The 23,718-nt window shown below is 36.5% G+C and overlaps 2 protein-coding genes across 6 annotated transcripts in view; one reads left to right on the top strand and one right to left on the bottom strand.

The window, feature by feature from the left end:
• The window catches only part of AASS (aminoadipate-semialdehyde synthase), a gene marked incomplete at its 5' end in the record, with an annotated part of 62,393 nt that extends 57,462 nt beyond the window's left edge, over window positions 1-4,931 (top strand). For both annotated transcript variants that reach the window (XM_081146747.1, XM_081146746.1), the window contains 4 exons: window positions 1,324-1,439; window positions 2,423-2,511; window positions 3,056-3,232; window positions 4,501-4,931. In XM_081146747.1, the coding sequence (XP_081002873.1) occupies window positions 1,324-1,439; window positions 2,423-2,511; window positions 3,056-3,232; window positions 4,501-4,619 (501 nt within the window). In that variant the 3' untranslated portion in view covers window positions 4,620-4,931. The remainder of the gene's footprint in view (window positions 1-1,323; window positions 1,440-2,422; window positions 2,512-3,055; window positions 3,233-4,500) is intronic.
• A 4,005-nt stretch (window positions 4,932-8,936) lies between these two features.
• The window catches only part of PTPRZ1 (protein tyrosine phosphatase receptor type Z1), a 168,546-nt gene continuing 153,764 nt past the window's right edge, over window positions 8,937-23,718 (bottom strand). For all 4 annotated transcript variants that reach the window (XM_081147669.1, XM_081147668.1, XM_081147667.1 and 1 more), the window contains 8 exons: window positions 23,403-23,549; window positions 20,618-20,711; window positions 18,056-18,129; window positions 17,167-17,295; window positions 16,146-16,292; window positions 12,455-12,597; window positions 11,497-11,632; window positions 8,937-9,883 (listed from right to left, as the gene is read on the bottom strand). In XM_081147669.1, coding sequence (XP_081003795.1) covers window positions 9,743-9,883; window positions 11,497-11,632; window positions 12,455-12,597; window positions 16,146-16,292; window positions 17,167-17,295; window positions 18,056-18,129; window positions 20,618-20,711; window positions 23,403-23,549 — 1,011 coding nt within the window. In that variant the 3' untranslated portion in view covers window positions 8,937-9,742. The remainder of the gene's footprint in view (window positions 9,884-11,496; window positions 11,633-12,454; window positions 12,598-16,145; window positions 16,293-17,166; window positions 17,296-18,055; window positions 18,130-20,617; window positions 20,712-23,402; window positions 23,550-23,718) is intronic.

Raw genomic sequence — 23,718 nt, forward strand, 5'->3', positions numbered from 1 at the left:
GGGCTGCTGGTGGTATCACAGAACTGGATTCCTAACCTGTGAATCCCATCAGTTCTTTCACTTGGCCATTTGTAACCAAGTGTTACTTGAGTTTTCAGTTCCTGAGTTCATCCCATATCTGTGTTGTATGAAAATCCTAGAGGTGCCCTGCCCTGTGTGGCTCAGTTGGTTGGGTATTGTCCCGTGCCCTGAAAGGTTGCAGGTCCGATTCCCTGACAGGGCACATGCCCAGATGCCTGGGTTGTGGGCTCGATCCCCTGTAGGGGTCGTGCAGGAAGGAGTTGATCTATGTTTCTCTCTCCCTCTCTCTTCTTCTTTCTAAAAATTAATTTTAAAAAATCTTAAAAAAAAAGTGTTGGAAGGGACTTTTAGAGACTTGGAATTAAATGTAAAATAGAGCTTCCACTATCTGCTAGACATTAACTTGTTACTAGCTGGTCATCTGACTTAATGTGCCCATATTCCAGTAGAAATGACAGAACTTTATCACAGAGAGAAAAGAATCAATATTGCTAAACCTAAAAAGTCTCCCCAAAGAAACTGGTATTCTTGCTACTCAATTGCTTTTCAATTCAGTTATTTTGTATCTTGGTAGCTACAGTTCAGAATAAGGATAGGCAACCCCCCTTTTTTTGGTAAAATACCAGATTAAAAATATATGTGATGTTTGTCAGACTACTCAATTCTGCCATAGATAATAGATCAACAAATGAGCAAGTTTTAATAAAACTTTTTATTTGCAGAGCCAGGTGGTGAGCCAAATTTGACCTGTGAGCCAGTTTGGTTTTCCTTAATTGAAGGCATAACTTTTCCCTTGGGAGCCTGAAAAAAGTCTTGCTTAGAAAGCTGAAAAAGCTATGGCCCCTGTTTAAGTTTTCTTCCTTTGAGATTTTATTATCTGCAATATCTTTTTCATCTCTGGAACCTACAAAATAACTCTGGTTGCTACTAGCAACCACAGCAATAAGCCCCTTCCACTTCATCCTGGCCAAAAAGGACTGCTGGAGGGTGAGAGGTAATGGGTGAAAAAGTGATGGAGAGGATATGCAAAGACAGGAAATGTGATGTTAATATGATACCATCTGTTTAGTACTGATTTAATGTTATGGCCCATTTTTATTGCTAAAATATCATTCTGGGATACCATGCATGCATTTATTGATGTGTGGGTGTGCAGACATGTGCATGAAAATGTATGTGCTACAATTTACAATTTCTAATTTAATTCAAGGTGCATTTGAGGCCCAATGTCTTAATAAAATACTTTCTCAACTTATTTATTTTATTAGGGACTTAGAATTTTATTTTTATTTTTCTAACCAGAAAGAGCTCCTTTGTGATCTAGTTGGGATTTCACCCGCCTCCAAGGACGATGTGCTTAAGGAAGCTGTCTTGAAGAAACTAGGAGGAGACAAAACCCAGCTGGAGGCTGCTGAACGGTAGGCACCCACCAGTCAGTGTAGGAAAAACTGTTGGATAGATGATTACTTAGCCCTTTTTCATCAAAGAAGTGTCAAAATAAAACCAAACATTTTACATTGTCTTTGGTTAATTTGCTGCTCTAGTGTTGGCCTGTTTTAGAGAGGTTATCATATACCATGTTCAGGTGGGGATGAAATGTAGATTAGGAGAGAAATGCAATGGAAATTATGCTTGGGAAATACTTGAGCCTTTACTACTCAGTTCCCAAGACAGGTGTGATTTTTTTTTCTCCTGCAGGAGAATCACCCAGTCTTTTTCCAACTTTTTTTTTTTTTTAATTTTTAAATTTTATTTTTGCTTAAAATATTACAGATGTCCCTTTTTCTCCCCAATGACCCGTTCTACCCCACCCCATCTCCCTCCCCAACCCCTCTCCCTACTGTTGTCTGTGTCCTTGGGTTGTGCATATATGCATATAAATTCTTTGGTTACTCTCTCCCCCTCCACCCACCCGCCGTCCTCCATCCCTCTGACATTCGTCAGTCTGATCTATGTTTCCGTGTCATTGAATCTATTCTGTTCATCAGTTTATTAAGTTCTTTAAATTCCACGTATAAGTGAGATCATGTGATGTTTGCCTTTCTCTGCCTTGCTTATTTTAAAACATTCATTGACACTGCTGTGGCACATTTGCTGTCATCCTTAATGTGGGAATACTAACCTGCAAGATAATCTCATAAAAAGCTTTGCAACAGTAAGGATGTCCAGTGTGTCAGTTCTGCTCCAGAGAGAGCTGCCTGGGAGAGTCTGGGGATGATTGTAAAAGTTATAACATTACTATTGTTATTATTATTTTACAATTCTTGAGAGTCCTATAACTTGAACTGTCATTTCGTAATTGTCCTCTTTAAGATTAAATCCAAGGAGCACTGTCTTCTGCTTCCCAAGTGAGAATATGTGCAAGGCTCGTACTAATGTAGCCATCTCTTGTGCTTCTCAGGTTGGGCTTACTTGGGGATGAACAAGTCCCTCAGGCAGAGTCTGTTGTGGATGCACTTTCTAAGCATTTGGTCATGAAACTTTCCTATGGTAAGTCATTGGATATTAGCTGAACATCTCAGAAGAAGAACATAAGATGTACATAGTCAGTACAACTAGCAAATTATAATTGGACATCTGGAGCCAAGCAGTAGGAGTGGGAAAGTATGATATGAGGGAAAGAGCACTTGACTATTTTTCCAGAGGGAAAAATGAGAGAACTATTAAGTAAGAATGAACTTGGGTAATATGGAAAAGGAAAATATTATTAGCTTTACTTTTAATTTTTAGCTCATTTGGAAAAGCTGAAGAAGCATATTTGAGAAAAAAGTGGATGGCCTCTACAGCAGTGCCCTCATATCTGTAGCCAGGCTGCAGGGATAGCAACCTGGATAGAAGAACGTCATTCTAGTTATAAGTTCCTTGAGTTTTCCAATGGGTCTTTGGGCTGCAAAGCTGTATAGATAATTGTCTAAGAACCATATACAATGGGAGGGAAACTTGTAAGAGCAGAAGGGCAGCAGCTGGAGAGGAAATACAGTATCGGAGTTGTAATGATAGTGGCATTTTACAATGTCTGTTTATTTACTTTAAGGTCCTGGAGAGAAAGATATGATTGTGATGAGAGACAGCTTTGGAATCAGGCATCCTTCTGGACATTTAGAAAATAAAACGATTGACCTTGTGGTTTATGGAGACATCAATGGCTTTTCAGCCATGGCTAAAACTGTGGGGTTTCCCACCGCTATGGCGGCCAAGATGTTGCTTGATGGTAAGTTCTTGTTTCCTTATCATCTCCAAGTCATTCAGTGCCTGGACATCAAGTAACTGTTGTTGAGTATGACACTGCATTCACTAAAAGTAAGCTATCTCATAAAATACAGGTGCTGGCTGACTGGGAAATGACTCTGGGGAGTAAAATATATGGGCTTTGAGTTAGACCTGCTTCCTGTCTCAGCTCAGTCACAGGATGGCTGGGTGATGAGGTGCCAGTTACTCAGCATCTCTGAGCCACAGCTCCCTTATCTTTAAACAGGGGATTGTCATCTCCAGTTCATAGAGTTGTTGGGATGCTAAAGTGAAGTAATACATAAAGCTCCTACCACATAGAGGGGTCTCCAGGCAATGTTAACACCCTTTGTTTTCTTGTTTTTTTTACATTTTGGGGGTGGTAACACTGAAAAAGCAAAGGGTATTCACTTCCAGATCTTCCAGCATAGTGGCTATGTTTTATTTTATTTTGTTTTGTTTTTTTGCTGGAAAGCACTCCCTGTTTTGGGACTAAGTTCTATTAATCTTCATGTCTCAGTATATTATCAGTACTCAATAAATATTTTGAACATAATGAATTCCAATTTCAACTCTCTATTCTTCCCTTAAGATCACGTATATGTTCAAGTAAGCACTGTCTCTGAGTACAACACCCCATGCTTGTGAAAGTGTGAGGAGACTAGAAAACATCAAAGCATATCAATGTCAAATAATGAGAAAACCTATCTACAATAGCATATCAGCTAATATCACATTAAACCATGAACTTAGTTATTGAGGAACCAGAGTGATGAAGTGATGGAGGGTGAGGTCATAATGGCCTTTAAGGAACGTGTCAGACTTACTGTTTCAGCAATCCCAACAGATACCTGTGCCCAAATAACCAGATGGGCTTTACTTAATGCTGTTGGTGTTATGTTTTAAATAACATCAGCAAATAAAGCAGATCAGTTAGATTTACTTTACTTTCTTATTATACTTTATTCTCTAATTGTCTTGGCAGGAGTTAATGCAGTTAAGTGTATAAATTCTGACAGTGTATAAATCCCTAAGTCCAGCTGTGTTTCCAATCTAAAATTACCCCTTTTCTTTGCAGACTATTGATTAAGTAATAATTTAGCAGGGGATATTGAAGCAGCTTTTTAAAAAATGTTTAAGCCTCTAACAATTCATTGACTCTGATTTTACTGCTATATGGAGACTCTTGCTGCAGAAATTAGCATTTAATACCACCTTTAAAATGGTAACTACAAATTTATTTTCTTTTAGGTGAAATTCATGCTAAAGGCCTGGTGGGACCTTTTACAAAGGAGATCTATGGACCAATATTGGAGCGAATTAAAGCAGAAGGCATTATCTATACAACACAGAGCACAATAAAACCTTAATTGAGAATTATATTTTATTTTCATCTTCCCAGGCAATACAGCTCTGAACATTTGTGCAACAAACATGTTTCCTACAGTGCTATTTTAAAATATAAAGCATATATTTTGATTAAGTCATTACAATGATGTTTTTGAAATGTAAATCTCTATTTTCATATGCAAATATTTGGAACAGGATATGCCAGTAATTACCAGAGAACTTTAATAATTCTATCATGTATTTTTTCATGTGTGTAAAAGTGATGATTGTGCTATTTGTTAATTTATTGTGCAATTGTTTTCCTACAAGAATATATTTTCCTATACTCAGCAGATGAAGTTTCATCTTTTTAGATAGAAAATATTTCCTCAACACCACAGAAATACAAAGGATCTTAAAAGACTACTACAAACAATGATATGCCAGCAAATTGAAAAACTTGGAAGAAATGGATAAATTTAAAAACATAAAACCTTCCAAGACTGAGTCATGAAGAAATAGAAAATCTGAGTAGACCAATTAAAGATAATAAAATTGAATCAGTAATTTAAAAACTCCTCCCAAACAAAGTCCAAGACCAGATTGCTTCCCAGGTGAATTCTACCAAACATTTAAGAAAAGTTAACACCCATCTTTCTCAAATTATTCCAAGAAATTAGAGAGGGAGGAACACTTGCAAACTCATAGGAATAAATTCAGAGTCCAGAAATAACTCACATTTATGGTCAATAGATTTTTGAAAAGGGTGCTAAGACAGTTTACTAGAGAAAAATAGTCTTCTCATCAATTGGTGCTGAAACAACTGAAAATCTACATGCTTAGGAATGAAGTTGGATGCTTACCTCACAGCATATATAAACATTAAGTCAAAGTGAACCAAAGGCCTAAATATAAGAGCAAACACTATAAAACTATTAGGAAAAATTATAGGCGTAAATCTTTATCACCTTGGTTTTATCGCAATAATTTCTTAATAAGTGACACCAAAAGCACAAGCAACAAAAGGAAAAAATAGATAAATTGGACATCATCTGAATAAAAACCTTTTGTGCTTCTAAGGATACCATCAAAAAAGCAAAAAGACAATCCACAGAATGAGAGAAAATTTTTGCAAATCATATATCAGGTAATGGAGGGACTTGTATTTAGTATATATAAAGAACTACTATAACCCAATAAAAAGACAAAGATTCCAATGTAAGGAAATGGACAAAGAATCTGAATTTGTGGGTCTCCAAAGAAGATAAACAAAAGGCTAGTAAGTACACAAAAAGGTGCTCAGCATCATTAGTTATCAGAAAAATGCAAGTCAAACTTACAATGAGGTACCACTTCATACTCACCAGGATAGTTATAATGAAAAAGATAATAACAAGTGCTGGTGAAGATGTAGAGAGATTGGAACCCTCATAAAATTCTGGTGGAAATGTAAAATGGTACAGTTGCTTTGGAAAACAGTTTAGCAAAAAGGCAAAACGTAGTTACCGTATGACCCAGCAATTCCACCCTTAGGTACATACCCAAGAGAAATGAAAACATATGTCCATGCAAAAACTTTTAAACAAATGTTTGTAGCAGAATTATTCATAATAGTATAAAATGAAAATAATCCAAATGTCAGTCAACTAATAAATGCATAAACAAAATATGGCACATTCATACAATGAAATATTTGGCAATAAAAAAAATCATGATATACCGATTCAGGCTACAGCATGGATGAAAGCATTATGTGGTTTTTCATTTACTCTCTAAAAAGCCCACAGAATGTAGTTTTGACTCTGAGTCCACTAAAACACTTGAAGTAAAGGTGCTATAAGAGATTTCTTTAATATTTTTCATCAGGAACCTTAATGCTATTGTTTTCAATACACAGCTTCATTGAACAGGTTCGCAGCAAGGAAAAACTACTTGTATCAGTTTATTTTTCTGTGAATAATTTAGAACTGGGACAACTCTCTGATAATTGAAGCAAAATAAGGAATCTGAGAGGTGTGAATGGCACGCCTAAAGTTGCAGAGGAAAGTATTGCAAATGAGCATATTTGGGAAGTTTTCCAAAGGTCAGTCTGTGTCTCTCGTGGCCTGCTTGGAATGCCACAGCTGAGGAAATGAGTAGAAGCTGCTGTCATCTATGTAACAAGCAGTCTCTATCTCAGACCCACGGTGTTTCTTACTCCCACTTCCAAATCTTGTTTTCTTTTTAAGAAAGGATTACCTTAAAAAAGTTAAGTATAAGTTAACACCAAGGATGTCTAGATTCTTAAAACTGTGTTTCATTTACATTGCCTTAACATTTAATACCACCTGCTCACACACCAATATTGTACTAATGAGGAGACCTCTAATGTACCAGAGTATTTTGCAATTAGCAAGTGAGTGGATAATATGCAATCATTTTTAATATTATAATAACAAAAGTATTTTCTTTATTTTGACAAATGTGTATATTTTCCCACTTTTTCTAAAAAGTTAATTTTAATTCAAAAATGCTTATTTCTGATTCAATGTGCTCCTTGTGAATGGAATTTAAAAAAATATTTTAAAACGTAACTGCTTTTAAAGATACCTTATTTTCCAAGTTTTGTATATTAAATAACTGGTCTGAGTCATAAATTCTCAGGGAGTATATAATACTGGAACAATGATGGAATTCATGGTTCTGATGCATTTAACTATATATCTGGATTATGCTTATCCTTAATACTTTCACAAGGTTGTAAAACTGCTCTAAATGATTTAAAATTGGAGATAAAATCTGAATAGAACACTTTTATTCAACTGGGGACGAAGGGGGTACAGAGGTGGGCTGACAGTCAGCAGGCACACACGGGGAAGTGAGCCAGTTCATTTCTCTTGTGATGATCAGTGCTAAATATTTTTAATACCTCCCTTGGGAGGAGTGCTACTTCAGACAGGCTGATCTGGTAATGCTTCTCTGCGGAGGAGATATTTGAGCAGAGGCCTGAATCCATGCATGGAACAAAAAACTAGTATCTTGCCAATTGGAGTGTAAAAGATACATCTCTTTTGGAAAGTGAAAGAGTTTTAAGACATTAAAATGTTCATATAATCTGCTTGCCCAATGATACTTTCAGAAATCAATACTTAAAGGGTAATCCTAAACACGATCAAAGCTTTTTATGAAATGTTTGTCATAGTGTTGCAGTAGGAAAAATTTGAAAAGAGCCTAACTAGCTAATATTGGGAAATGATCACAAGACCCATGGTGTACAATATTAGTACAATATTAGTACACCATAGCAGAACTTGTCCCTCTTGGTACTACTGACATTTTGTGTTGGATGATTTTTGTGGGAGCCTGTCTGTTTTGTGATTTGTGACACTCTACTATTTTCCCATTTCCTGTTTTCCTATTTCAGATCTGACCATTGCTTAAAAAAAGTACGCTTCTAAAAAGAACTAATTAATTTTGGTTCTATTTTAAGGATTTTGTGAAAACTTCCCGATGTATTGCATGAGCTGGCTGAAGGCTCCCTGACTTGTTGCTAAAGAGCAGTGGTTCTCAAACATGAACATGCACTGGATTGCCAAATCCCAAACTCAGAGCTTCTGATATGGTACCTCTGGGATGGGAATCCAGGATTTGCATTTCTAACAAGTTCCCTGGTTTTGCTGGTACTGCTGGTCAGGGAACCATACTCTGAGAACCCTGGTTTAAATGAAGCTTTTCCTGGCCTCCTGCTTTAGGCCTTAAGCTGGGCATTCTTGGGGATCACTGCCTTCCTCAGCAGGCAGTGCTATAAAACACTCCTGGCTGAGACAGGGGAGTTTCCAGTATCAAAGTAGGCTGGTTATCCATGATTCCCTGTTTTGCCTCACTTAGGCTCCACACAACTCGTGGGTCCTGGTGATTTACCTTAACATAGGACTTTTTCCATTTTGGTATTTATGACCGCCTGGCCCTTTTCTATTCACCTAGCTTCCAAACCAACTTAGCTTGTCCCTGACTGGCAAATCTCTTAGTTTGGTTCTCAATAAAAATTTCCCAACATTTCTTGGTACATGGTGCCCTTAGCATCTCAGTAACATTTTCATATCTCCACTAAGTCAAAAGAAATATATAATGGGTCCATTTATTAAGTAATTAGGTCCAAATAATTTAATAGTAGCAGTTGTTCAGTGGCAGTACATGTCACTGTGTTGTCCTCAAAAATGTAAAGTTTTGTGAAATCCCTGTGTACTTCAGAGCAGTTTGGGAATCAAGTTCTATACATTGTCCTATCCCATCAATCTTTTTCATTTCCATTATCCCAGGGGGACCCATGCCCACAATTCACTGTTACACATGCACCAGCACAACACTCCACAGGCAAATGTAAGTTGATGGCAATATTTATATTTATTTTTGCAATGCCTTGGATAGACCATTTAAACAATGTTGGGTAAAGTGTTATTTTCATAAAAACATCTTTCAAAACAAATGTATTTCTATTTTCCATAAAAGTTAAAATTACATGCTAAAACAGAGTTAATTACTGAGATAACACAAAACAATATCAGGAGACTTATAGAGCAAGACCAGAAAATGAGCTATATCATTAAACTAAACAATTACACAGAACTAGAAAACTGACTCAGTAGTAAAATATAAAAATCTACAATTATAAATATAAATTTGGTCCATGGAGACACTAGAGCAGTATTTACAGTAAGTATCAGATTATTTCTTACTTTAGTTGAATACTGCAGTTGTAAAATATTGAATATCATAGGGAACAGAGTATTTTATTTACAGTCTACTGTATTAAAAGTTATATTTCCAGCGACCTGATGATCGCTACAAATACAGCTAAAAATTTGACACTAAAACAAACATGTTTTTTGTAGTTGAGAATTCCTAATATCTATAAATTGAAAATTTCTGTTAAAATCAATACAAAAAACACCATAATTCCATTCTTAGAAATACTGTAAAATTCAAACATTTTAGTTTAACCACAATAAGTGAATTACAAGAAGTTTTGCAAAAAGGCACACATTGTTAATAATATAAATTTGGCAGCAGAATCCTATGTCATGAAAGTTACTGTCAGGTGCTGGGAAAGAAAACAGGTAACATAAAAACCGAACTGATTTTCCAGTCTAATTTTAGATATGGGCTTTCCTCACCCCTCTCTGTGTTAAACTAAAGACTCTAAGCTCTCGGCTATATTTCCATCAGGCAATGCTGCGCCATTGCTGTCCAGAGAGGTGGATGGGTTCTCCTCCTGCCTCGTGCTCACAAGGCTGAGGACTGCTTTATAGAGAAACTGGTACTGCTCCTAGGGAAAGGAGAAGGGAGATTAGACACATGAAGCTCAAGGAAGACATACATTGTAAACAGAAGGAATATTTTTAGTTACACAGGCACTGTTCATGGCTCTGTGCTAGGGGCTCCGTTATACTCAGCAGAGGGACACAATCTACATTACGTCTCCTTCTGATTAAATTTAAAATCGTTTTTTATTAGCCAGCATTTGTTGTCCTAGAAAACTGGTCCACATACATTTGCTTATGGTAAACACTCCATCCTTACTCATTTACTTCATGGAGTCAGAAGGCAATGTGACAGGGTTCTGTCACTGATAAACTTGTGTGTATGCCCTTTGGCACTGGGCACCTGTAACCCACTCACAAATAAGTTATTCATTCTCCTTTCTCCAGTCATTATGGAAACCATCAGGTTTGTCTATTTATGGGGAGGGCTGACAAAGGATTGCCTGTCAGCTGAGGGACCCATGCACAGTGCAGGCCTTTCCCAAGATCCACTGTTTATCAAGCGTTCTTCACACTCTATCCAGCTGACCGCTCCTGTGCTCTGCTTTGAGCAAAGGTGAGTGAGCATGCACCCTGCTGTGGTCCCAGAGTGGAGACACACAGAAGAACAAAGTAGTTTTTCTCTTAGAGATGTCAGTTTGGTTGGTGGAGGAAAAGGGAAGGCAGCTGCAGAGAATGTGAGTTGGGGGACTAACATCAAAGCAAAAAATCACTAGGACCAAATGTGAACTGGTGCCTCATTAAGGCGTTCACGAAATGGGTGGAAGTTCAACCTCTGGAAAGCAATTTCATACAGGACAAGCTTGATACAACTCAACTGATGTGAATGAGACATTTAATAGGGGGCGCCTCTGAGGTGCAGGTGTGCATAGGTTACCTTGCCTTCGGTCAACGTGTTTGGGCTGTAGCTCTAAAGATGGACCTTTTATAAGTTCCTTATACATGCACAGACCAGGGAGCTGAAGGTGAGCCTATACTTCTACATCCACATAAGCTTCTCCCATTGGGCAACTTGAACTAAGTTCCCTATCGTCTTTTCAGCCCATATTTCTACAATAATAAAAACTTCCAAATTATTTTCAGTGTTGAGACTAACTTCTCCAGATGTACTATATCTCTGTTTTGATTATCTGAGTCTCTCTTTCTTTTGAAAAGTACCCATGAATTATCCATTTGTTAACTTCGGAAATTAAATTTCATTTGAGAAAAACGTAAAAACTTCAACAGTTTAAGACTTTGAGTTCTGTCTTCTGATGGTTCTCTGAGCTAGGCAGAACTTGAACTCTGGAAAAATAACTATTTATTTTGTTGGATAAGTTAGAGTCATTAGTGCTTCTATTGAGGATATTTTGCAGAATTACTATAAGTCTTGCAAAAAGGAACACATGTGATTTAAAATTTTTATCCATCAATTTTCTGGAAGATAAAATTTAAATGTTTATTATTAATAGTTCCAGTTATATGGATTGTGGACAGAATAACTTGTAATTCAGGTTGAAAACTACATGGTAATGCTATCAGTCAATGTGACCTTTTTGATATAGGATAAAATGATTCAACAACCTCTAGGAAGTAAGTAGTAACAGTGACAAGTTTGCTTCATTGCTTTATTACTTACAATGTCGGCAAAGACTCCTGGCCTCATCAAATTAATCATCTTGGCTACCTGGTAGACATCCATGGAATTTTCTTTTTCTAGTTGGTGCATAAGGGTTGTCAGAGCACAGAAAGTTCCTGCTGTCACTCCTCCATGCCTTGAAGCAAAGGGAAGGGACAAAGACTCCATTCAGCTGCATCAGACTTTTACATTTGGAACTTAAGGAAGTATGTACCCTTGACAACTTTGCCATAAGAACATTGAAATTTCTAATAAATTGCCTCTCTTTATTGTGCATAAAACTATGGCTTATGGTTTATAGAACACTCACAAATGCTCATGATATTAGTTATGGGACACTTTATAGAAGATTAAGATCTGCTTATAATAGGAGCTGGCAATAAATCAGATGTTATATAATGTACATTACAACACAAACACACACACTATATATATATTGTGTGTGTGTGTGTGTGTGTGTATATATATATATATACACACACACACATACACATCATATAATTCCAGGACACCCATGCTTTATTTGTTTATAACAGGAACCTGGAAAGATCTATTGGATAAAGATTTCTCTTTCTGGTAGATAAAAAATATATCAATTTCACTCCTATCCTAATAAGTAAATGGCTGAGAAGTGTCTCTGATTAGCACCTGTACAAATTCAAATGCTAAAACTGAACCATTACACAAATGGTTCTCAGCATCCATTATAAGAGGACATTCTTGTGCTCATGCACACATCTTCTGCCTTGAACAGGAGCTCCAAGAGAAGGGAAAGCAAGCAAACAAAAAGTAAACAAAAATCAACACTCCATGTTAACCTTGTCCATAAGAAGCAGATAATCGACCTGGACTGAATCACCACATTGACCTAAAGCATCAGGTGAGTACAAAGACAACAGAAATATGCATACACCTAGAGGATGCTAAGGCCTCAACTGGTTTAAAGTGTGGAACTTACTCATCGTGAACGATCATGGGCCCATCCCTGCTGGCAGCTTCTTCTTTGATAATACTTAGAAGTTCAAAAGTTTTACTAATAGGGCTATCTGGGTTTGGCCATTTGGGACACTGAAAATGTCTCACTTCAAGTACATAATCATCCTATAAGAACAAAGAAAAAATCATGTGTTTAAAATAATCATATTGGTTACTGAGTAGAATAATTGAAGAAAATCAGGATTATAGGCAGGTGATAAAAGCAAATGACACACATGAGTGAGCAGCAGTAGTGTTAGCCTGTCCTTCACAGAGAGAAGAAATTGCTGTGAGGCCACATTCATCATGTAGAACTTTATCTCTTTTTGTATTCTAACAATAAACCTTACTTTCGGGATTATCATGCCAATCAAACCATGAATGTATGCAACAAAAGATGTGTCTGTGATGCTAAATTTAAACTTACAAAAAGAAATCTTCAGTGTCAAAATTTATTTTTAAAATAACATAGACGTTTTCCAACAGCAGCATTACTCAAGTTTAACTAAGTGAAGAAGGAGACTGCAGGACACAGAGGAGAAGACGCTGGTAAGGAGGGTGGAGCTCTAGGTTCCAATCCTGTCCCAGTTTTGATTCTTGCTTAAGTGACCAACCAGCCTGTGTGACTTTATTCTGACCTCCAGGCTCCTGAAGTGTAGTCAATCAAATGCTACATTTAAAAACAAGCAGCAGAACTTAAATTTTACATGGAAGTGCAAAAGTCCAAAATAGCCAAGATACTACTGAAGAAGAAAATCAATATAGGAGATTATCTCATTAGATATCAAAAAGTCTGATATCCTGTAAGAATGAACAAGACCCTATAGTTTTGGCAGAGGTGTCAACAAAGAGACCAATGGAATACATAGAGATCCCAGAAACAAGCCCAAATGTATACCATAGAAATCTTGTTTAAGACCTAACTGGTATTGCTGATCAGTAAGGATGCTGGGACAATGGTTATCCACATGGAAAATAAGGAAATTGGAACCCTGCATCACAAAACATAATACAAAATGTCCATTCCAGGTGGAGCTATAAAACATTTAGTAAAAAAGGTAAAAAACTGACTTTTCAAGGTAAAAAGGGGATTTTTTTAAGAGACACCAGATGATTTCCTTATAAAAGTGGGAAAGAAAAAGTGTAATAAATTTGCATGGATTAAACATTAAAACTTTTATTCACCAAGGAAATAACAAAGAAAAAAGTCAAATCACAAACAGGAAAGAAGGTATTTGCAACATGTACAGTTGACAGAGGATTAGTGTTAGGAGTATAAAAGGACCTCCAATAAATTAATAAGAAAATGGTATATAATGTAATAGAATAATGGGCAAAAATCATGGACCGCAAATCCATAAAAGAAGATGTAAAGATATTGAACTTCATTTGCAACTAGAGAAGTGCAAATTAAAGCAACATGAGATTCCATATCATTCTCATCACAACACTGGTGAGGAGGTGGGGATTCCGAATGATTCAAACACTCCTGATGGGCAGGTGGACTGGAAGAACCACTCTGGAGAACAGTTGGCTTTATTTAATAAAGTTACAGAAAGTTGAAGATGCTCATGCTAATGACCCAGAGGGGGAATTCCCAGACACACCCAAGAGAAAAATTTTGCATATGTTGAAAAATATTCATAGCTGTATTATTTGCAATAGCAAAACAAAACAACAAAACAAAGCAAACGAACACAAACAAGTAGTAACGCAAATGTAGAATGAAAAAAGTACATTCATAAACTGGAATGCTAAACAGCAGAATTAAATGAATTGGAACTATACTTAATTCCATGGGTACATCTCAGAAGCAGCATGATGAAGAAAAGTGAAAAAACTGAAAAATACACATAATATAATTTATTTGAAGTTCAAAAACATTAGAAACTAAAGAGCACGGTGTTAAGGAATACAAAGACAAAAGGTAAAATTAGAAAATAAAACAAGAGAGCGATAAACACGGCTTTAGGAAGTGGCTGCCTCAGCAGGGTGGAAGGATAGAATGGGATGGGGGCTCCTGAGGGACTTCACAGGCAAAGGTGGTTCTTTTCCTTGAACTCATTGATAGTATCATTTTACACCTTGTAAATATTTTATAAAGATTCTTTTTAATCTATTCAATATTAATAATTAATAATATTCATATAATGAATAAATAAGTAAAAGCCCCCAGAGCTTAATTTTAGTAGTTTACTCCAAACCTCCTGGACACCAAAACAAACCCTGGTCTCTACAGTATAAACCTTCACCCCTCTACCAACCTCAAATCCTGTGATTTTTTGTGTGTGTATGTGTATGGGGGGAAAGTGCACATAAATGTTTGAAGTTATGATATTGCCTACTTCAGTCTTTCCCTCTTCTTTTACCATTAGTTTAGAAATACTTCCCATCCCTATGCTATACTCCTGGGTGATCAAGGTGTCAGCAACAGCTGATTTATGATCAGGAGACATACTGAATTGGGGTCAACCATGAATGTTTATTTTCTGCATATACCAGGAGAAAAATGGGCTGATTACCCAAGGCCAAGCTAGATATTAGACATGATCAGTAATGAGGATAATGGGTATGACAAGAAAATGGGTATCTAATGATTATTACTCTCATAATACATTTTTTATGGGAGGGCATGAGACACTACAGATCTGAAGGGGTGATTCTGAAGTGTTTAGGGAAATGTTACAGGTGGATATTAGCATGAAATGTTAAGAGCTCTCAGGGATCTTAGTATTCTTTTGGTATCTGCCCCTCATTTTACAAATAAGGAATATAAGTCACTCTCTCATGGCCACATTGGCCATCAGTGAGACTGGAATCCACCTATTTTTTGTTTGTTTGATCAAGTAGGATGCTATTTCATTGCAATGCTTACATTATTAATTATTTGCATTATCAAATGTATATGTCTTGGTCATTCATATATTCTGAAGAACAGTGAATCTTCTTATATACCATATATGGTTTACCAGTTTCAGAATTAAGGTATTGTAAAGTGAAACAATTAAACCATCTAAAACTTGATTTTTGATCATGAAGGCACTCTGGACCTCACATTCCTTACACATCATTCCTAGTATTTTTTAGTATTTTAGTACAGCTATACAACAAATTAATGTACTGTAGTGTAATTATGTAAATATTGACAAATAATTTAGAGTGATACCTTATAGATAATCAAGAGTTTAGTAAAACAATTCTAGTTCATTGTACTGCATATTTTCAAAGCACTTCACCTATCAACTCATACATTCCTGAAGAGCAATGAGTTAGTTTAGAAGGTAACATGTTTTCCATTTTACTTAGGAGAATCCAAGGTAAGCACTTGCCTTAACACATGAGAATAAGGATTGAATTTTTTTTTTTTTTTTTACTGTGTTAACTTTCAACTTAAGTTCTATCAGCAACCGTTCTGAAGTAAAAGAGAAACCTTTGATTTCCTGTGTGTGTAGAAGTCGGGAACCCTGTCATTTAGTGCTTATTAATTATTTAACGATTCTATAAGATTTTAAAAGTGAAAGTGATGAGTAAAGTAAAATTTATTATTTAGGTAATCTGTCTTGATTTATAAGAAATCAGTTTCCTTCTTTTTATTGCTAGAAAAGATCCTTCAATGAGTATATATTTAACATGTGCTTAAGATGAAAAGTTTGTCATTTAAATTATATTCATACCTGTGTAGCTTCTAAGATAAAATCTTGAATTAAAAGCTTTTCTTCATTAGACAGACATTTGTGTTCTTCAGCCATAAGAGTGACCTTAAAGCTTTCACAATTTATAGGCTCATCTTTATTTGGCCAATAAACAAATTCATCTTCTGCCTGGAGGATTAAAAACCAAAGGAAACACTAGATTTTAATAAAACATTTAATTAAGCAGGCTATGAAGTGAACTGGTTGTCATAAAAAATTCAACACAATTTTTCCTTTGAATTGCAAAATTTCGCCTTCAAATTTTGTATCTTAAACCAGATTGATCTGCAGAATAAAACTTAAGAACCCAAACTATTGCTTTGTTATTTTTCTTTCTTAGTCTATCAATAACAAAGATTAGTTGTTGTTTCTATAATTGATAAGTGAGTAGATAAATGTCAAGTGATTTTAAGAGCTCAGCAATTTACAGCATCATTTGGAATGGTCAGCATAACTTTAAGGACAAAAAATGAATCTCGAGGTATATACGCAAAGACTAATTAAAATATTAATTTGTTTTTATTTTGGGGGTTCTCCAAATACATATGAGTACTAGCATAGGGCACCCATGATTTTCTGATACTAAAAAAAGTCCTTCTGATATCAGGAGTTCATTTTATTCCAAATTGGTCTTCTATGCATCTCCTTAAACTGAGGGAATCTCCAAATATCTTACCAAGTTTTATAAAAAAAAAAAAAAAAAAAAAAAAAAAGGAAGCATATGGACTGACTTCATCAAAGATTGAGATTGTAACTTTCTTAGACTGTGTCACAAAATACTTACATTTAAGTTATTTTTAACCCACCCTTATTTAAAACTGTCATTCAACAATTTCAGACCTGATTGCATAACCAAGCCAGGCCCAATAACAGTCAAGGTGCAACTCTAATGACAATAGTTTATTAGTTGAAAACATTATTTGTTTGTTTACTGGACTTCTGGCTGTTGCTACCTGATATTTCTCCCTTAAGGATAGTACTGAAAGTGTCCTGAGGGCCTTACCATGTTTTGACCATCAGGAAGCATAACCACCAGCTGGGCATTATGATCCCATATCATCCTCCAGAAATCCTTGATGGTGTGGAGAAGGGGATGCTGTGTGATGATAAATTCATTGCTCTGGTAATAACCCTACAAAATCAAAGAGAAGGTAGACAGAATCTTGACATATGACTTTAAATATCCAGAAAACAGTTATAAGCATTGTATGGCAGTCTTTATCTCAGATTGTGTTTATAAATAATAATGTAATTACTTTAGTCAATGTTTAGGGGGTACTTCTATATACCAGGTATAGCACTAAGCATTTTCTTTCCCTTAAGTTGATTGATTATTCCTCCCAGCAGTACTATGGGATAGAAAATATGATCCCCATTTTACAGATGATTAAACATATGCTTAGAAGTTAAGTGCTGTGCTCAAGTTTACACAGCTATCAGCTCTAGGAGCAGACTTATCAAAATGACTTATGAACCATATCTCCTATACTCTATAGGGTGGAAATCTAGAGGAGAGTTTATGTTTCTCACTTTCCACATGTCCCAGTGCAGAGTGCCAAATTTCACACCTCTGGTAACAGGGCACCTTTGGTGTTCAGAGGCCCTCTCTTTGATGGGTGAGCATATGCTTTGTGTCTATTCATCAACCCTGAATGGTGTTTGCTTCTTGCATCTACTTATTTGCAGGCTTCCCCAGTCCCAGCATACATAAAAGCATTGAGGAATGCTGTTGTCTATTGCGGCTGTGGGTGGTAGACCTGCCCTCATCAGATCTGACTCTCGTCCACCAGTGCTGCCCATGTCCACAGTTACTGCTTCAGGCAGCTCACTCTGGTTTTGGTTCTGGTAACACAAACTGGCAGGCAGTCTCCCCAGTGACTTCTCTAACTTACCATGATGTAGGAGGCATTGATGTAGTCTGTGCCTTCCCCACTAAGGGATGAAATGCCAACCCGTGATCTTTCCACTGCAACACAGAACATTCATGGTAAACAACCATACGTACAGTGCTATACCTCCCCCTCCCCCCTCAAAGTGCAAAACGCAGCTGCATTTCTCAAGCTGCATGTCTGTGACCTTTAAGCTCATTTTACTATGTATTTTGCAGTTTATTAATTTATTATTATTATTTAAATTTATCTTTATTGTTGAAAGTATTACAGATATCCCCCCTTTTTTTCCACATTGATCCCTTCCACCCCACATCCACCCCCCGAACCCCAGAGGCCTTCACCACACTATTGTCTGTGTCCATGAGTCATGCATTTAAGTTCTTTGATTAATCTTTCCCCCCTACCCCTCCACCATTGCCTTCCCCCTGAGATTTATCAGTCTTCTCCATGCTTCCACGTCTCTGGACCTATTTTGTTCTTCAGCCTATTTTATTTATTAGATTCCACATATGACTGGGATCACATAAAACTGAATCGGGAAGAATCAGAAAATGTGAATAGGCTAATAACAACTGATGAAATTGAAGCAGTAACAAAAAAATTCCCAGCAAAAAAAAGCCCTGGGCCAGATGGCTTCATAGGGGAGCTTTCTAATTCTTTAACTTGTAGGGTTAGATAGTTTACTAAAATTTTTTCTTGCTTTTTGAGGTAGGCCTGTAGTGCTATGAACTTCCCTCTTAGGACTGCTTTCACTGTGCCCCATAGATTTGGGGCCGTTGTGCGTTCATTTTCATTTGTTTCCAGGAAGGTTTTGATTTCTTTCTTGATCTTACTGGTAATCCATCCATTGTTTAATAAAGTTATTTAGTCTCCATGTGTTTGAATGTTTTTGAGTGTTTTTACTGTAGTTGATTTCTAATTTCATGCCATTGTGATCTGAGATGCTTGATAAGATTTCAATCCTTTTTAACTTGTAGAGATGTGTTTTGTGTCCTAATGTGGTCTATCTTTGAGAATGACTCATGTGCACTTGAGAGGAATATATATTCTACTGCTTTGGGGTGAAATGTTCTGTAAATATCAGATTAATCCATCTGATCTAGTGTGCCATTTACAGTCACTCTTTTTGTGTTGACTTTTTGTCTGAAAGATCTATCCAATGAAGTCAGGGGGGTGTTAAAGTCCATTACTATGATTGTATGGCTGTTGATCTCTCCCTTAAAGTCCTTAAGGTTATTATTGATAGGTCCTTATTTACTGCCATTTTAATTTGTTATACCTATGTTTCTCTCTCTATTTCTTATTATTACAGCAGTCCCTTTAACATTTCTTGCAATGCTTCTATTTCTATTTTTAATTACAGCAACCTTTAACATTTCCTGCAATGTTGGTTTGGTGGTGATAAACTCCTTTAATCTTTTTTTTGTCTGTGAAGCTCTTTATTTCACCATCTATTTTGAATGATAGCCTTGCTGGATAGAGTAGTCTTGGTTTCAGATCCTTGTTTTGCATTACCTTGAATACTTCATGCCATTCCCTTCTGGCCTGTAGAGTTTCTGTTGAGAAGTCAGCTAAGAGCCTTATGGGAGCTCCTTTGTAAGTAACAGATTGCTTTCTCTTGCTGCCTTTAATATTCTCTCTTTGTCTTGAATTCTTGGCATTTTAATTATGATGTGTCTGGGTGTGGGCCTCTTTGGATTCTTCTTGCTTGGGACTCTGTGCTTCTGAACTTGTGTGACTTTTTCCTTCACCAAGTTAGGGAAGTTTTCTTCCATTACTTCTTCAAACAGGTTCTTTAATCCTTGCTTGCTTTCAACATCTTCTGGCACACCTATGATGCAAATATTGCTACATTTCATGTTGTCCCATAGCTCCCTTAGACTGTCCTGTTTTTTAATTGTTTTTTCTTTTTGGATCTCTGATTGAGTGATTTTTTTCTACTCTGTCTTCTAATTTGCTGATCCAATACTCAGTTTCCTCTAATCTGCTGTTTTTTCCTTCCAATATATTCTTTATTTCTGCTATGTCATTCTTCATTTCTGACTAGTCATTTTTCATAGTTTCCAGATCTTTTTTCATGCTGTTGAGCATCCTTACAATCAGTATTCTGAACTTTATATCTGACAGATTGCTTATCTCCATTTCATTTAGCTCTTTTTCTGGAGACTTCTCTTGTTCTTTCATTTGGGGCTTTTTTTCTCTCTCCCCATTTTGGCTGCCCATTTGGGTTTGTTTCTGTGTATTAAGTAGGCCTGCTAGGACTCTCAATCTTTTTGGAAGATCTCTGGTGCAGCCAGTGTCAGACACTGTTTGTGACTTGCCTTGAGTATCCTGTTTGGAGCTATCAATAACCTATGGCTTGAGGTTCTCTGGTGAGGCTGGTTGTGTATTTTGAGACTTCAGGGTTTGAGAGTCCTTTTTAAAAGTTACATTATCCAGCATAATTAGAAAAATATGAATATATTGCTTTGTTCTAAATGTACAAATATTGTTAAATTACTTATAAGGCTCCTATTATAAAAGAAAAAACACTCTTTGTTTTCAAAATTCAACATAGCCTACCAGGAATGATGGAAGAAGTTCTGTTCTTTTCCCTGTTGCATTGCTTTAGGGCTGTAGAATAGTCACTCTGCTGTATATTTGATTGACTCAGGAGCTGAGAATGGGAATCAAGGAAACATACAGATTATTTCATTAAAGTCACTCAAATACATACACACACACACACACACACACACAGCCCAACAAAGGTAAGATATTGAATATAAATAAATATCTGACTTTTTTTCAAGAATTCCTTGAACTAAACCTTGTTTTAGGGAACTCCATGGCACACCTGTGTTTTATGTCAGGAAAGCTGGAAGAAGCAGAGAATACTTACTTCTTAGTTTGACTTTCAGCACTGGAGAGATTTTGCCCATGGCTTCCTCTATGGGTGTGGACTATCAATTTCTTCTATTTAAATGTGGGACAGTTGGGCGATAAACTGCATGTTGTGTATGTGTGTGTGTGTGTGTGTGTGTGTATGTATATAGATATTGGTTGAATTTTATTCATTCTTTTAGTACTCCTATTACATGAATAATCTACTTGCTATTTATCTATTTCCCAATCACTGAATGATCAGGTTATTTCCAATGTTTTGCTATGTCAAACGTTGTAGCAATGAATATCCCTTCTATATTTTTGAATGTGCACACATGTGTTTTTATAGAGAAATAGGAGTCATCAGTGTTTAAGTTGTGGCAGTCTGATATATGAAAAATGCTGTATCATGCTTTTGATTTGCATTTTATTAATTACTGTGAGATGGAGAATTTTAGTGTTCACCAGCCATTTAGATTTCTTCTTTGAGGACTGCCTTTTCATATGTCTACTTCCCTGTCATTTATTGATTTGTAGGGGGTTTTGATAATCTTAAGCGTAAATCTATAGTCTGTTTTAAAAAGTTGCAAATATCTTTGTTCTCTTTAATCACTTATTTACATCCAATTTATTAAGATTTCCCTTAAGATTTTTGTAAATTATGATTTTATTTAAAAATTTGTTCTCTACCTTGAATCCCTTGGAAGGTATTTCCCCATAATAGTTATAATACTTTGCTTTCTCCTTGAGGTACTTAAAACCCATCCTGAATAATTTTAGTGTTTGCGGTGTGGTAAAGACCTAATTTTACTTGTTTCCACACAGAAATTGTCCCAATATTATTTATTGACTAGTTCATCCTTTCCTTACAAGGATTTGCAATGTCAAATCAATCACATAACAATCTCCACACATTCATGGTTCCTCTGGCTTGTCTGTTTTTAAATATTATTATATCTGCATAATAAGCCTTCCACGTGCAGTACGATGAATTTCTATTACTCATTTTTCAGTATTCTGTGGATGTTTTTGGTCCTTTACTCTATATTAATTTTAAAATCAGTATCAAACACAAAAGCCTCACATATAATAGGTGTCTGATAAATACTTGTTGAATAAATAGACATGCAATTTATTTCAAAGAAAATTTTCTACGGATAAACTTGAATGAATACCTTTTCTTATATGACAATATATACACACAGAGAGACATACAGCACCCCTCTACATTTCCTAGTTATGATTTTAACAGGAAACAGAATCAAATCTCTCTCTTTTTTATTGGATTCTGACATCATAATCGATATTTTCCATTTTGATCCTGGTTATCCAATGGAAGCCATGTCAATTCTTTTATGTAATTGTATAGGGGGTAAATCACATTTAAATGAGAATTCTGTTGAAATAGGAAATACATATGTATTTTTTAATTTAGGGGAAAGCTATCCTAACAACCTACTGTTAACATTATATATTTCCTTATCATCTGCTTCTGGAAGCCACACTGTGTACTTTTTCTATCCTTAAGCATTCCTTTATGACTCAGATGTGAAACATTTGTTTTCCTTACAGCAGGTTCTAAGTTCAGCATTCACCCCTAGTCTTTCTCTCACTCCTCCAAAGTGCAAAAGATGCTAAGATGGCAAAACGTCAGAGACAATTCATAATGCTAACATTTTTTATGCTATAGGCTGGGGAGAAGAAAGAAAACTAAAACCAAGGTTTGTTAACTACGTCTCCTAGTTTCTCCTAATGTCTTCTGAATTCTTCCCAGATAGTCCCTCTTCAGAACTTGGCTGTTTCTCTAGGAATCCTGGGAAGTCAGAGGCATGTACAGGAATAATGTGGATGTCTCGACTCTGCAAATGCCTCGACCCAGATGACAGGCCTGGTAACATCTGCTTTCTGATTCTTTGCTGACTGATTTCTGGAAGTCAGAGAGCTGGTTTGTAGAAAGAATAATATTGAACAAAAAAAACCCAGGCTCTCCTCACTAGTGCAGTGCCTCGTGACAGGGTGAGTGGGAGAAACGGGTTGAAGAAGCTATTGTTGTGGTGTGGCCTATTCAGCTTCAGGGGCTTCGAGTGAGGCAGACTTTTTCCAAAGAGCAGCATGAACAGCCTGAGCCATAGCACTCACAGCTGAGTGGTCTGGCTTTTTCAAAGTAAGAAGAGCACTTGTACGGTCTGTATTATGAGTTCTATCTGTTCATTCTGTTAGGCTCGGTGCCCTCCTTTCCCAGACCAAGTCTGCATTTATAAAAGTTAGTCTAGGGTTTCTGAGAACTTTTTCTTCTCACCACTCAAAATTAAGGTTCTCCTTGAAATGTACCACGTGGCTGTGTTGCCTGTTGTAAAGAACAATACAAGCCACTGTGCCAACAGCTCTCTCAACCCATCCCCATGGCCTTGTCGACTCAAATGAGAAGAGGCAGGCACATTCAATTCTGGGTGACTCCCAGGACGCTTCTGAGACGACTCACCTTGAATTGTTTCTCGAGCTTTGTTTTGCCTGTCGGTCCAGGAATGAGGAGCGCATTGACATAGGCGTGAATATGACTATCTGGCACCTCAGTCTCTTTACTAAGTATCGCCTCAACCAGTGCATCATGAATGAAGACATACTGTTCCTGGCAAAGCAGTGACAGTAAAGAATATTACTTCAGGTTTTCCTTATGTGCATCTAGGTATAAAAGCAGTACCTTCTATTGGCAGACAGAAAGAGTTTTACTAAGGGTGGGGAGACACCCACAAAAGATTGCTTCTCAGGCTGGCAGGAAGTCAGGTGGAGGAAAAGAG

Source organism: Miniopterus schreibersii (assembly GCF_964146895.1).
Source record: "Miniopterus schreibersii genome assembly, chromosome: 9".
Classification (NCBI taxonomy): Eukaryota; Metazoa; Chordata; class Mammalia; order Chiroptera; family Miniopteridae; genus Miniopterus; species Miniopterus schreibersii.